This window comes from Linepithema humile, chromosome 5 (assembly GCF_040581485.1).
Source record: "Linepithema humile isolate Giens D197 chromosome 5, Lhum_UNIL_v1.0, whole genome shotgun sequence".
Classification (NCBI taxonomy): domain Eukaryota; kingdom Metazoa; phylum Arthropoda; class Insecta; order Hymenoptera; family Formicidae; genus Linepithema; species Linepithema humile.
In genome coordinates this window covers 29124499-29140599 of record NC_090132.1, presented here as the reverse complement: position 1 = coordinate 29140599, position 16101 = coordinate 29124499, and the positions used below count along the sequence as shown (strand labels likewise).

The window sequence follows — 16101 nt, the reverse complement described above, 5'->3', positions numbered from 1 at the left end:
GCAAAAATAAGGACATCCTCATAATTCCAAATAATTCTTCTAAAAATAATTGAGTTAAATATATAAAAATTACATATATTATATAAGTCTTGCAAAAGTTATGTAACGATCAGAAATTAATAGAAAGCAGATATGTAGCAATTAGGGAAATAATCGCAACAATATTATTATAATTATTACAAATATTATTAGAGAACTTCTTTATTATACTTTGTTAGAAACCAAAAATTTATATTTTAATGTTTGTAGTCGTATTACGATATAAGAGAGAGAGGCGCCTTTAATCGATAACACTACCTTAGCCTCGTAATGCAAGGTCTCGGTTGCTTTAGAGATTCATTGTTATGCGTGACGAAGTTATATACACATAACAGTCTAGAATTACATGCTCTACGTATATAAACAATCTTGATTTTTATCAATAAATCCAAATTTATCATTTATCGATAGGCACAAGGAAAGGATTCTTGCAAAAAAACTAGAGAACCAAAATAATAAATATTAAAAACTTGAGAATTTTTTAAACATACATACAATACATATTTTAGACATATTTGTTAAATTAAAAGTAGTATGTAATATACATGTATTTTTGAATATAAATGAACTATTAGATATCTACATATATTGAATATAAATGAGCCATTAGATACTTACTCAGCATTACATAATATCATTTTTCTGCTCTACGCGATGAAATAATTGCTCAGCGAATTAAATTGTTGTTGTGAAAAATTGGAAAGTAAACTAACCAAAACTACGAGTGCATAATTACTTTGTGATTACACCAAGATTCAACAACATTACAAAATAGAATGCGATTCCAACGATTAAATCCGACTTTCCCAATGAGAGATTTGCTTAACTATCGGTCCGGCTGAGTCACCGTGAGGCAATCCGACTAGTTAGTTAGATGACACGTGGCACGGTAATGGAAATTCGGCCGATTCGAATGCTGCATAAGAAATCCACGTTATGAACGAATGAATAATAGATCGATACGGATCTAAAGCCGTGTCCCACGACGCGAATTGCGCCCACGTTTCGAGTTGCAACGACCGAGGCGAATTACGTAAGACATTTCTCAGAGATTTTCTTACTCATTCACCAGGTTGCAAGCGTGCACGTCAATTCATGATTCACCGTTTAATCCGGCGGAAGCTTTTCTTAATCGACGGGGCAAGATACATACAAATTGAAAAAATATCTCCACTTCCTTTTTAAGTAGATCGTAATAAATTACACTGATAATTAAATTGTTCGAATGAGAATTTTATCTAAACTAGATGATGTTCTTTGAGGAATTTTTTGAAAAACTTGAACTATATATGCTGAAATAATGTGAGAAAGAAAAAAATCCCAAAAGAGGAAAGAAAAAATAGAATCGTGTATATGTGAAACATGACAATTATTAAAAACATATAATAAAAATTATTAAAAGTATTTGAATTATTTATAGAAAACGTTCTTGAATGTAATAGTAATAACATTGTGATAACAATGGATTACCGATTGTATTATTTTGTACTTTGATACATTGTTTATTCAATATAATTGTTATTATAATTTAATTATCTTTGTAGATGGTATCTTCTCATATGCGTTCATTGACTATTATACAATTGTCAGTGTTTATGTGTAATTCAATTTTGTTGTTAATGATAGTTAACGATAGTTAACGATCTAAAGATGAAGTTGTGAATGGTATCTTTATAGTTATTATTTATGAGTCATAATTTCTTACGTATTATAACAATTAGAAAAACAGAAAATCAATTATTTTTCATTTCATAAGCAATTTTTACGTTATGCATTGTTCTAAGAAATAATTATAGCAAAGGTAATAAAGTGGTGACATGCAAAATAAAAATACGATATTTAGTATGTAAGCAATACAATAATTAAATAATAGAAACAAAAGCAAGCATATATTTAATCATTAAATATTTTATTTTTAAAAATTTGACAACTATATTCTTTAATATTACATCACGATTGTTATATTAGAATTTGAAAAAAACATTAATACAGCTGATAATTTCTTTACATAATATACTCGCAATTGTTTCTATACTTTATCGTACATAAAATGTGACAAAGAATCACATTGTAAAGAGTATGCTGTCGGTGTTTTCCAATATTCAATAGTAAAGAGGGTTCGAAAAATACAAAATGGAAACTAGGTCGCAGCGACATGCAATTTATCTTATTTTCTCATCAATTTGTAGAATTTTCTGTATACGCATTTAACATTTTCTATCCGGTGTGTCGTAATAGATCACCGCAGAACCGGAATTCGCCATTCTAAGTCGTTTTATCTCCTTCAGAAGCAATGTATCGAGTTCATAATCGAAAAAATCACTTATACGATAAAATTTATTAAAAACGTCTTTGTACTTCAAGTAATTAAATAACAAAACTGAATCGTCAAATCGACAATTCAAAAATGTCTTCTTGTGAACGCATGTTCATATTATCTCAACATCTATCGCTATCGTTATCATGTGAATGTCTAATGACAGTTAACAGACTAGTAATTATATCACGATTTCTTTCAAGAAATTCGTTTGTGTTTGAGATTGTACTACGAAAAATTCGGAACCTGAATTGCACAATTTCCAAAGAATAATCGACCACGAATGGTTTAGTACAATTCACATTGTAGCCCGACAATTGCCGATGATAAATACAATCGTTAGAATCTTCCACCTAATCGCATGCGAGTACCACTGGCGAACGACATTTGCTCCCGTACACGTGATTCCGCGTAAGCTCGTTGTATAACTTATGCGCTACGCAAAACTGCGTGCTTCATAATCATAACACAGCTCTACTTCGCACGTGCCGAATTAAAGCCTCTTATCACATTGACGTAACATTTTTCTATTTTTTTCCCGTCAACGCCTTTATCGCCGGTTTATCATTCTTAAAAATTCAATTATAAAGACGATATTCAAAAAATATAGCCAAAAAAACTTTTACGCAAAATCCACGAGGCGTCAGACGCTTTTCGTTGAGCCGCAGCAGCAGATGCTAACGCTACGTTAGCTCATGCGATCTAAACGAGGAAAAGAAGAGGGCAAAGTTCCAAAGCTTGGTAGGGTAGGTTAATTATCTTATCTCGTTCACTGCAGGATACTGGAAGCTCCGGAATATCGACGGCGGAAACCGCGGACCAAGTTGACGGGAAACGCCCAGAGCTTGGGATAGCCGGTCGATACGCGCAACCGCCGGCCGGTTACGTAAAAGGGAATAATAAGAGCGACGAGCACACGTTGCGGCGTGCCGGCCGGTCGAGCAGGCATATTTGTTGAGATAAGATAGAGAAGCCGCGGTCACGTGCCCGATGTACTGTCAAACTCTTCTGTTATGTAAACTTTGCGCTCTTCTGGCAAGCTGCCATATGCCAATGTCGCGTCGCGACGCAGTGCGTCGAGTCGGTTCCGCGCCATCGGGGACTCCGATTTATTTTCGGTGGGGCACGCTTGTGGAGTGTCGCGGATACATCGTCGCGGTTTCCTCCTTCCCGTTACATTCAGAAAAGGGGAAAAGTGCCTTGCCTCGGAAACGTTTTCTCAATCGCCGTTTAGGGTCGCACGGTAAATTTCGTTTCAGAATAGATGCAGCCGCACGTGTACGCGTTAAAAATAAACCGCTGACTTTTGTTTTAAAATTGATATAATTACAAAAATTGATTTAATCATATAATCATATTAATATAATATCAAAGATGGAGTAATTATTTAAGAAAAAATATGAATCACAAAGAATATTCTCTGGAATCTTACAGATTTAACATCACCTGCCTTCGAAATTAATAAATTAATTAAATTACATAAGATTAATGAAACATTATGTTAAAAATAAAGACTAGAGTTTTCTTTAAATATTTTATGTGAATTTAAGTAAAATGTAAAAAGAGGAAGTACGCGTTTCCAAAAGATATCATGTATCACAACCACAACTTCCGATGCAGATAAAATTCTCTTTATTGTCGCGTCGAACGGAAAATAATCTTATAAGCCTCAGAAATATGTTCAAACAGAATTGTATTAAAAGCCAATAATTGCATGAATACTTTGACTGTCTCTTTCTTATTGTTAATAATATTTATTCCACCTTTTATGTGAGTTATTATTAATTATTATGAATGTATTAACTGAGTGCAACTAAAAAATTCCATGAAATAAACATTAATGTCGGACATTTTATATATAATTATATTAAATATTTGATTTTCTTACATGTGCGATAAAATTAATCTACTAATGCGAAACGAAGCACATCGTGTCGCGAGAGCGGCGTATCGTGAAGGCAGCAATCCTACACGTACGATAAAGCCAATGTGCTGTAATACATATATATGTACATGACTATACAATACCGATATGGACACAATGTGCCACCCACATGCTCTCAAACTGTCTCATTCTTCACGACCTAAATCGGGAGCATGCATTAATATTCGTATTCACTGGAAAGATCTAGAGTTACTTGACGAAATACCGAAGCGTTGTGTCGATGACAGCATACAAAGATGAAATCCAAGACAATCATAGTAATATCAGAAATATTGATACCTCACTTCTTGATACTATTCTTAGAAATTCAGTGTCAATTTTAAAATTGATATTTAAAAAAAAATTTCCAGAATTTTGGAACAGTAAATAAATTTGCGTTTGGTCAGAAGTAAATTTTTGACTATCACATCTCGGCAAGAGTGATGCAGAATATTGCGCATCGTAGAGAATCGCGATAATACGTAATTCGTACTGATATTGCAACATGAACGGTAGATATGAATACTTTCAAAGAGGCTAAAATATTTAAATATCGAAGACTGCATTACTCTTGCACGATATTTTAATGATACCATAATTATCATTATCATTTTTACCATTTATACCGCGCGTCGCAATATAGCTCGGCCGAATCTATCTACTCGTGAGGATCTGCCGACCGATTGCGTAACGATAGATTTATATAAATGGTTACGTTGACACCGCGCGTGTAGAGCCCCAGCCGTATAGCCACTTCGGCCATCATTATATTATCTAACGAGGAGCGCATCACAGTAGGTAGATAGATACGTACGACTGGATGAGATTTGAATTTCCAAGAAAACAAACGTTTTAAAACAACGGTGAACTGATAGGACGAATATAATCCTGCAAATGTATTATTAATTTAACCACTTATCTATATATTATGTAACCTATATAGTGTAATTTATATAAGTATTGTCTACATTTGTACAACATCTTTACTTATACAATTCTGAAAGCGAGGTCTAGTTGAATTAACAGAATTTTTATGAAATGTATATATTACATAATACAATTATGTAATATATACAAGTATTATATCATTAAATCGAGAAAATGTGAACTGTTGCGTCAGACAAATGCTAATGATTTGTGTCACAAAAAAGTAATTCTAATTTACTAGGTTTACAATTGATTTACTCCATATTTATATAATGAATTTTCGATAAAAAGAATAAATCCATTTTTTTTATACGTGCATTTTCAACTACACTTACGATTAGGTTTAACATTTAAACTGCTGATAAGTCAAGAAAATATTATAATCTGTGACCTTGTATTTTAATTATAGAAATCTTTTAATTATATGAAAAAAAAATGAATAATCTTTAATTTATTTAATATAAATGATTTTAAGAGAGTATAAAATTGTTGAAATAATTTTGAGAGCCAAAAATAGTTACAATTAATGTTTGCTGTATTTTACATATCAACAATTTATCTTCAATTAACTGATCGCAATCTCACATTGCACGTTCTCGCTCGAATCTGCCGAAAATTAATTTGTTTCGAAGATTTTTCTCGATATAAAACTTTCGCCGACATGCGCGTGCGTACAGGGTCGGCGTTTCTGTCAATTACATAATAAAAAACGTTATGTAAGGACTAGCGCTACGCATAATCGTAGCGCTCCCGGCTTCTGCCCGACGAAATTGATCGATTAATCTTGCGTGTTGAGCTATCAGCACCGTGACCTACGCAGGTATAACAATTTTTGGATGCGCGCCGATGATTAGAAATGATTAATCGAGATTTCTTGGGAGTCAATAATTGAGAGGGATAGCACCGTTTAATATCGATACCGCGAAATGACTGAATGTCATAAAGTTACGTAAGGTTTTATCGTTTCGTAACAAAAGATCAAATTTCGGAACAATTTTGTTAGCTGCTACTTAAATATAACAGTGCATTAAAGAATTATTTGGATTATCATTTTTATTTTTTTGGAAAATGCTTTTGGTAAATTATATAAAAACAATGAAATAATTATATTTACTCTAAAATGATAATAGATAGAAAGAAGAATAGAATAATTTAGGAATCATTTTGCAAGTATATAATTTTTTCTGTGTTGCGGATTATAGTAAAGTAATATTTATGTCATTTTGTGTAATTTGCACGGAAAGCAATACAAATAGCGACTAAATTTTCATCAGCACCGCTTAGAACTTTGGTAATTTTGTTAATCCCCGTGGTATTAAGAAATAAACCCTGCCCGAGCTTTTCCAATTACGCAAACATTATAAATTTGTATTGAACACGTGCTACATCTTATTTTGAAATTATCAGAGTGTCAGTACGACATTATATCATTTGTATTGCTATACTGCATTTTCCCGAAACGTTATCGATGTTTTTAGAAACTCCACACACTTAATGCGTCGTATCACAACCATTGAGTAACAACACGCGCGTTAGCGTTGTCTAATCCTCATACTGATTATATCGGAATGTTATCTATGCACATATAACGCTTCAGTGCATTTTAAATATACATTCGTTAAACTGTACGTTTTTTTTTTTTCAAATTTTAAGATTTTTCAATAGATCTCGACAAATATTGGGACAAAAATATTAGATTATTTTAGAATTTTATGCATTTAACTGCGCTACTTAATCAAATAATTTTTTTTTCTTTTATATAATAGGATACAATTATTCTTTTATGGAGAATACTATCGTTTTGGGTCAAATTATCCAATTGCGCGTATTATCGAAATCTTCAAAACGAAGATATGAGAAAATTGAAAAGAATATTGAAAAGGCCGAGAGAGAAAGAGAGAGAGAGAGAGGGAGAGAGAGAGAGAGAGAGAGTAGATCGGAGACAGTCGGGAAACTCGATCGAGCGGAAGTATCACCGACTGTGGTACTTGACCGTGAAAAAGCACCTTGACTATGCGCGAAGCCACGGATGAAGGTTACTATTACTATCGCATGTCGAAGAACGAGAGGTGCTTTCTGCAGCCGGGAGAAAGTCGAGACACTTTCCAAGGTTAATTCTCGATAGTAATTGCATCTAGCAAAAGTGGAACAGAATTTCTCGCACGATGCAAACGTAAGGCGCCACGATAATATAGTTTCGTTAAAAAGAAGAGCGATATATTTACTTCAAAAACATAAAATAACGAAAGTATTGACGTCAATGGAGCATTATATTTTTTTCAGTCAAATCAGAACTGAATAAAGTAAAGAGTGAAATTAATTAAACTTTATTTCTGAAAACTATGTATATCTTTTTGCAAAAACCGTTTATGTTAATGTTAAAATTTTGCAACATATACTTCAATATTTTACTTTTCATTAGTTTAATTTAGCTGCTTGACGGCAGAATACTCCAATCATCGCTCGGAATGAAAACGGATATCGAATTTATCGAGGAAATAGTAGGCGTCCGACGTGGACGAACCTACGCCTTTAAGCATCGCCCATTATATACATCATCGACGTCTATTATAGATATATGTAACCGCTGGTTACATAATATTACCGTTTACAATAAGCTTGATATACCGGCGAAACGTGTCAGCCGACGATAAACAATGATTTCCGTGCTCTCATTCGAGAAATTGTGCAGTTTAGTGATCGTAATTTCCTACACGTGTGTGTATCTCACTTGATTATCTATTTACTACTTTTATTTGGTTCCTTTATTACTATATTTATCAATATTATACATGTACGCGCGATATTTTGAAAGAAAAAAAATTGAACGATGAAAAAAACACGTTACTCAAATAAGGAAAAAGTCATACAGATTAATTTGATTTTTGATAAGAGAAAAATAAACATACCGAAAATAAATCAAAGGACATATTAAAGAGATAATATCAAAGATAATTATATTATTTCATTACATTGTAAACATATTATTGATATTTTAGTTTCGTACTAATATTAAACATTTTATTTTGATATTTAGCAATTATGTAATGTATCATGGAACCAGATCTTTTTCCCTCATAATTATTTATTACTTTCAAATTTTATACGGTTTCTTCGAACACCCTATGTATTAAATCGTAGTTTGGCAAACGACCCGCTAGAAATCATTTTGTTCTTACGTAACTCAACTGGAATTACTCACTGGATCGAATGTTCGGATTATTTTAGGCAACGAAAATAAATTGTGTAAAATTATAATATTTACCATTTTTATTCATTTTGATTTACGAGAGGCTAAGCATCCCTCAATATTTTCAAAATTAATACAATTGCAAGTAAAAATTTTTCATAAATATTACGCATATAAAAAAAATACAAAAATAAAATATCGTTTCCTTTCGATAAATAAAGACAAGGTAATAATATTGTTATTTTTATAAATCGAGTGAAATAATTAATCAAACTTATAATTAAACTTGTAATAAAAGTTATTTTAATTACGACAAATATATCATTATTAGAAGTTTTTTTTACGTACCGATTCGCTGATTTTTCGTAGACCATTGGCGATTTGCTGATAAGGTTAAGTGCATAATTAACAGGAATGACGCAAGGAAAGACATCCAAGAGAAATATCGTAGAATAATTTGGCAGGTGACGCGAAGAAGAGTCCGCGCGGCGTACGTTCGTTCAGCGTATGACACGTGGAGCATTATTGATCGTTGCCAGAATAGAAAGGCGAGATATATGTAAGTCTATGACCCCCGTAGCGTACAGATAACCAACGAGATGTCTCACATTGATGACACACTGTGCATCCCGTTGGTTAACGGATCATCATTAGTGTCTGGTAGATGACTCAAAGCGTCTTCACATCCACGGCTGATACTAATAACTCACACGCATTTATTCATACGTCCGAAATCGAGTTCGCGTACGGTGCTTTTACACAGATATGTGATATATACGGCATTCTTTATAGATTGTTTTATAAATATCTTGTTGTTTTGATCGTAGCGGCCTCCTTGGAGCTTTGTAAATAAAGTTATAACTTATATTGTTATCACTCTATATTGTACTTGTAATATATACCTATGATGTCTATGGCATAATAAATTAAATTAATAGGATTTGTGGGATGATAAAATTTTTTTTTTGAAAACTATGTTATTGAGAGAGATTATTGCATACTTTTCATTTATTATCATAAAGCAGAATATACAGAACACTTAATGACCAAATTTTTATCGAAATAATTATAATTATTCTATAATTTTTATATTACGTTCAATCCATATTGCGATAAATGAAGATGATCATTCCTGCAATAATAATTAAAACTTGTTAGAATTACATGTAGTTATTCTGTCACTTTGCATTAAATCTACATTTTTCTTATTCATAAAAGAAAATTATAATTTCGCGAAACAAATGTATCTCATATTGTACATGATTATTTTATGACATCCTAGTGAACAGAATCTTCTCGTAAACAAAGACGATAGTTTCAAAGGCAAGGTATTTACTTTGGGACTGTCACTTTGCTTAAATTTCGTTAATTATGTTTGTTCTATGATATTATTAAACTGAGACAACCTTCGTATTTTCCGTTTCCATAAATGAACATGATAATTACACGTGGCAAGTAGCAATATCGATACGATGCCAGCAACAACGGCGAAGGCGGCGGTGGCGGTGGCGGTGCAATGGAGTAGTACGCGCCGGGTGACCGACCTTTACGTAACGCGCGGCTGTTTGCGCCGCGCCGCGCCGCGTCGGCATGGGTGACGTCTATTCCGCCGCAACGACGATGCGTCGAGCGTTGCAGCTGCACCGACGCGGCGCGGCTCAGCGCGCAGCCCGCGCGACGCGTTCGCGATGTAGCCGCTTATGCTGTATTCTTTCTCTTCCCGCCTTTCGCTTCTCCCTTCGCGGTTGGCCGGCGACCGGCCGGATGCAGTTGCATCGCGCTCCGCATGCAACTCAGGAAGACCGACGCAACGTTTTCACACTCGCAAATTAGGCACATCGGGAAAAAAGTGAGAGATTTCATGATATAATGCATGAAAAATGATGAATTTACTTTTCAGATCAGTTTATCGGGAAAAACGTGTCAGAATTATCTTGAAAATGAGATTCAAAGTGTTTAACCGCGAAAACAAAAAGATTGCGAAAAGATTTATGATCCATCAAACTTTTCCACATTGCGAAATTTGCTAATAAGAATCTCGTTAATTACTCATTTATGAGCTGTACATTTATTACTATAAGCACTCCATACTTTCGATTCCTTAAAGCATTATCCATCACAATTTCAATTTTCTGAGAATGCTGATGCAAACTCGATAGTATATAAATATGACTTTTTCCGAAGAAACCCAGCTTATGACGAAGTTTTTGGGTGTTTAAGTTTTGACAGTTCTAATATTTGCAAACTGTCTATTTTTTATTGAAACCAGTCTTAGGTTACTATTTTTTTAAATTCTAGTTGAAATCGAATATTAAAGAAATGGATTGTACGTTATTTTTATCATATTATTGAAGAGATAAAAAGCCAAAAGAATTAAATTTACACTTAATTATAAAACAAAGTTAAATAGAACCAAAAATCATTATATCAAATATCCTGGCTATTTTTAAATTATTGTTTAACCACGTATTTCTCGAAAATTATGGTTTTGCCATAAGCAAAGCAACAATTTTTACTCCGATTCTCATGTGAACGCTTACAACAGTATACCTCTGTATGATATTCCGTTAACTGGGTTCTCGAACTCAGCATCGGTCGTCCTTCTCTTCTTCTCTCTTTTTTCCTCGTTCCATGCCACTCGTTTTCTTCCCAACGAAGGTCAGCAGCCATCTGTCGCGCCTGGTTGCACACGCGGCATCGAACCTCTCGGCGCACATAGTGTAATTTAGGAATCCCGTAAATGCAATGAAGATGCACTTGAGTCTAAAAAGCATATAAACAACAATCTCTGCTTTCAAAGTTTATTTTATTGATTTTTACATTTTTACAGCTAAATTTTAATAAAATCCTTTTTAGAAATAATAGAAAATACATTTATACATTCCTCACTCCATATTCCAGCTAAATTTTTAATAAAATCTTTTTTAGAAATAACAAAAAATATATTTATATATTTTTCATTAAATTCTATTTTAAATTCCTCGCTAAATTATTTGTGTAATATATATGCATATGTAGAGCTTATTAACAAATACTTATCATGCGAATGTTTAGGATTAGAATTGATTTAGATTTAGTCGTGTAAAAAAAAAACCCGTTAGACAGTACGCACTTTAACAAGTACGATCAGGTCGATTGCCCGCGGTGAGCAAACGATCGATCATCCGAGGCGGACCTTGGCATTCGATTGAACAGACAGAAAGAGCACTTTTTTACGGCGTATTCAAAGAATAATCAAGCTAATGAATGAACTTCGTTTGTTGATATCCCGTACGTACATGTTGTACATACATTTGTACGTACATGTGTACTTCTTATAGCTTGACAATCCACATGGAAAAGTGCGTTCGCACGCACTTAATCGTACATGTGTGCTTACATAATCAACTCAATCGGAAGTACTCCAAGTTTCCTAATGAATCATCTATGGATTGTACATGTCTCGCTAAATCGCTATCGGCAATAATCACATTGAACATGCAAATTGAAATAATTTTATACAAATCTCAATATTATTCTTTACGATTTCAAAATGAGTTTTGTCAATAAAATTGTGACGTAAATTTGATATTAAAGTGATTGTTCCAACTGTATTTTAAAGGATAATATTTAATTTTCTATTAATTTTAACGCAATCAATGCTAGAAGTAATATCTTAATTCTAAAGTATTTAATTTTTCTAAGGCAAAAGTCGCATTTAAAAGTGGTGTAATAATTTAGCAATTATACTGACAACAAGTGATGAACGTGTAATCAATAAATTTAAGCATGTTGTGCATGCATTTCCATAGTAATTTTACAGGATTCTTAGATCCGATTTAGGTTACTTTCAAAATAAGCGGCTTACACACAACAATAGCCGCATAGCGATTAGGTTTCTTCGCGTCGCATCTCTAAATTAAAGCAAACCGTCGCAACATTTAAAGACATTGTTACATAAGCTGGCTTACGAAAATTGCTTCTAGTATATAGTCATAATGAGGTTTCTTCGAGAGACCACTAAAATTTTATTTCAGTCTTAAAACGGTGTATCTTTATGATTAATAAGCATTTAACAATTATACATGCCTGATTTCTTATTTTTTCTACAGATAACTTAGATATACACATAGATAAATTAAGCATTGGCATTTATTTAAATTCAATAAAACGAGTTATTAGTTCACAAAATATTTATGTATTCCTAAGATGAATATTTATAAAAGATTGCTCAAGTAACATGCTGGAAATGCAATGCGCGTAATATTAAGGCTGAGCATTCTATGCAACTTTTGAAATCTTGGTTTAATAAAAATTAAATTTCAGATTTAATTTAAATGCAAGAAGAATAAGAAGCATGAATATTTAATGGTTTTAAATAATCAAATATTTTTAGTTTTAAATGTTATACAAACAGTTTACATCATCAAGATAATGGCGTAAAAATAACGATGAGTCGTTCTGTGCGAAAGCATGTGTTTAGTTTCATTTCGAAAACAATAATTACGAGACGTCGCGCAATAAACATCGAAAGTTGTATTTTCCTAATCCGTAAATTAAATTCACAATATTCTTTAGTTGAAAATATTCTGTCTTTCTTGCTTAATTTATTTTGACATGGAGTATCGAGCGAATCTCAACGCTATTCTTGGCATTCACGATCCTGACTCACGCCGGAAATTTGTCTCGACTAAGTAAGGGACTCTAGCCGCGGAGGCAATGACATTGCTCACAATGCCAGGATGCGCCGCCGCCGCCGCCGCCGCCTGCATCAGCCGATGGCATCGTCCGCTGTTGCTTCCTTGAAATGCCATTGCCGCTATTTATAAGTGGACGGCATTTTTCCGCAAAACGAGTTTCTGCAGAATTAAACGCGAGCCCGCTCTATTAATCATAAAAATATTCAGATTGCTTGGAATCGATGCAGGATCACGCTCGTAAATGCATTCATGCGGATCACAATACTCTTTTGCATTATTGGCGTGCGAAGTTTTATCATCGCATCGTATAAAAAATATGTGAATTTACAAGAAAGATAAACCGTCCATATGCAATTGCATCGTCAAATGTATGCGGTTGCTAGTTTATTTGCAAAATGTCTGCTTTGCCTTTCTAAAGTTGCTTCATAAAACATATCAAATATTTATTAAACATAAAACTCCGATGTTGCTCAATCCTACTCACGTACACTGCATAAAACGGAGTAAATATATTCATGACCATTTCTCTGAGGACACAATTCCCAGAGGACAAGTTCTAATATGGTGCGAACTAGATCTTGTTCGCCATTCGACAGACACTTTACGAGCTTGTTTTCTTGTGTTTCAGCGCCGAATAGCCCGCTCCATCTTAGCAACAGAGCTTACATCTTGCTCTTGTTGAATAGGCCTTCAGCCGCTCTCACGGACGCTGATCACGCAGTTAGATTGCGACCAGACTGGGGCAAGGTGAGGAAGCGCAGGACCAACGCCTACGTATAATCGGTGCATGTGTTAAATAAAATAATACATGTCTGTTTTCGATAAAAATACGCATCTTTCGATTCGTAACTTTCAAATTAAATTAAATCTTATAAATTAAATTTGACTAAATGTTCAAATTTAATACTTAAAGGCCTGGTATTTTTATTGATTCCTTCATCTTATCGATTTGACGTATAATAAAATACGTACATTTGCTAATCTTGTCAATTTTATTATACACACATGATAATAAATTCTCGTTAAAAACGTGTCGTTATCAAACAAAAATAATCAGTAATTACTACAATACTTATATGTAGAATTAAAATAACGTAGAGTTTTTATGTTTTTAGGGTCACTATAGAAGAGGAATCGTTTTGTCGGCGCTTGGAAGACATGAAGAAGCGCTCTATGCTCTCTGCATCAGCGTGGCCATTGACAAAAATCCACAAGCTATACGTCATGAATTAATCAAGGTAGTTGATATTCTATTTTCATAAAAATTCATAAAATATATCTACAAATTCTAATGTAAGTTCAATTATGCAATGAGTTTGGATCGTTTCAAAATGAGGATGTCGCAAAATTAATTGATCATCGGCAATTTTCCACTGAATGATAAAATAGAAATACATATATTTTTCATCATAAAATCTCACACAGCTGGAAATAGTTTAATAGTAAAAAAATTGTCAATTATCTGCGCTTGAGTCAAACGCGATTCAATTTGAAGAAATTCAACTCAATTATCGATTACATAAGTTCACCGAATACTCAATCATTTTGTAAATCACAGAAATTAGAGTACGCGATCGAAGGAATAAGAGAAACCGTCAAGATCATATTAGACGAAAAATCTGCACTCCTCGCGTAGCAATCGCGCAACCGGCGGAATGCGCTTAAAAGGCCGTCCGCCGGCGCGTAGAGAACTGATGCACCATCTCTATCCGGAGAGCATCACCAACACAAAAGAAACACGCGCCGCGGCATTTCCGGCACAACTGCTGCCGGCCGTGCGGCTTAATGACTCGGTACGATAGTCGCCAGGTGAGTGACCCGCGCGCCGGGGGCAACGATAGCCACGATTCGCGGGAGCGAGCGAGCCGATGCCATTTTCGCGAACGAATGCGCCGCTTCCACGTGTTGTCGCGCGCGGCTCGCGACGGCGTCGATATATCGATCTTCCGCCGTGTGACGCACAACCCTTGCGTTTCCTACCCTCCCATGCATAATGCAGAACGTCTTCTACGTCGAATTTTTTAACTGCCGTACAGTTCTCTCATTCATCTTGTTGGAAAAGTCTCATTTAGCATTGATCTGTTATCTGCGACGCGCGTGACGGCTATTTCACTGCATCTCCGACGCTGCTCTAACGCAACACAGAACACTCTTTATTATTTAGAATTTTAATAATATTTTAAATCACTCTGGATATTTTTAAACGCTACTGATTGTAAGGTAGCTTGTGTGAGAAAAGTTTATTTCTAGCAAATCTTTGTGATTCACGATGCATTTATGCGTACATAATTTTTGTCTATTAACACACAGTAAACTGTAAATACAGAATAACACTAATTAATTGCAAAATTTTCGAGTTGAAAGATGCTGCATTTTGGATAATTCACAACTTTCGCGATACTATTCAACGTTAAGTCTTATAATGCTGCGTCATACGCGAATATCCGCGAAATCCGAAACGCAGTTGTGTATAATAACAATTGATGAACGTTAAATAATTCAACGCGATCAGGCTGCATCAAATTTCGATGCTAAATAATTTTAAAAAAAGGAGCGTGTTGAATTTCGAGCGTATACGACGATTACATAACCGAGTGCCCGATGGTGGAATCATTGACGCAAGCTGCATAGCCATTATGTAAGATCGGAGAATCATTCTTTCCCGTGCTGCTGAATCCCTCTGTCCGCATTATGGAAGGCGCACTTTTACTTTCATCGTCCGAAAACGTTCTGTGAATTGCCCAACCGCGTTCACTTCGGTTTAGTGACTAAATGTCGGTTGAATCCTTGTTGATCTTAGAAGTATTTCATGTATGTAGGACACCTCAGATGCGTATCAAAAGCCATTGAAGGAACAATAGTATTCAATCACAGCTGGTGAAAGTTACATCTGAAGCTTCTATTTGTCATGGTCTATTAATTTTCAATGTTAATCCTTCGTGTTGAAACGAGTCACACTTACAATGCATCACAATGCCGATCGTATTTCGTAATTCAATCTGAAATTCGCACTTGCATTTTTGAC

The 16101-nt window shown here is 34.3% G+C and overlaps 1 protein-coding gene across 1 annotated transcript in view; it reads left to right on the top strand.

The window, feature by feature from the left end:
- LOC105678130 (LON peptidase N-terminal domain and RING finger protein 3) overlaps positions 1-16101 on the top strand; it is a 39155-nt gene that overhangs the window by 15386 nt on the left and 7668 nt on the right. The window contains exons 2-3 of the mRNA XM_012377209.2: positions 13705-13823; positions 14192-14314. Coding sequence (XP_012232632.1) covers positions 13705-13823; positions 14192-14314 — 242 coding nt within the window. The remainder of the gene's footprint in view (positions 1-13704; positions 13824-14191; positions 14315-16101) is intronic.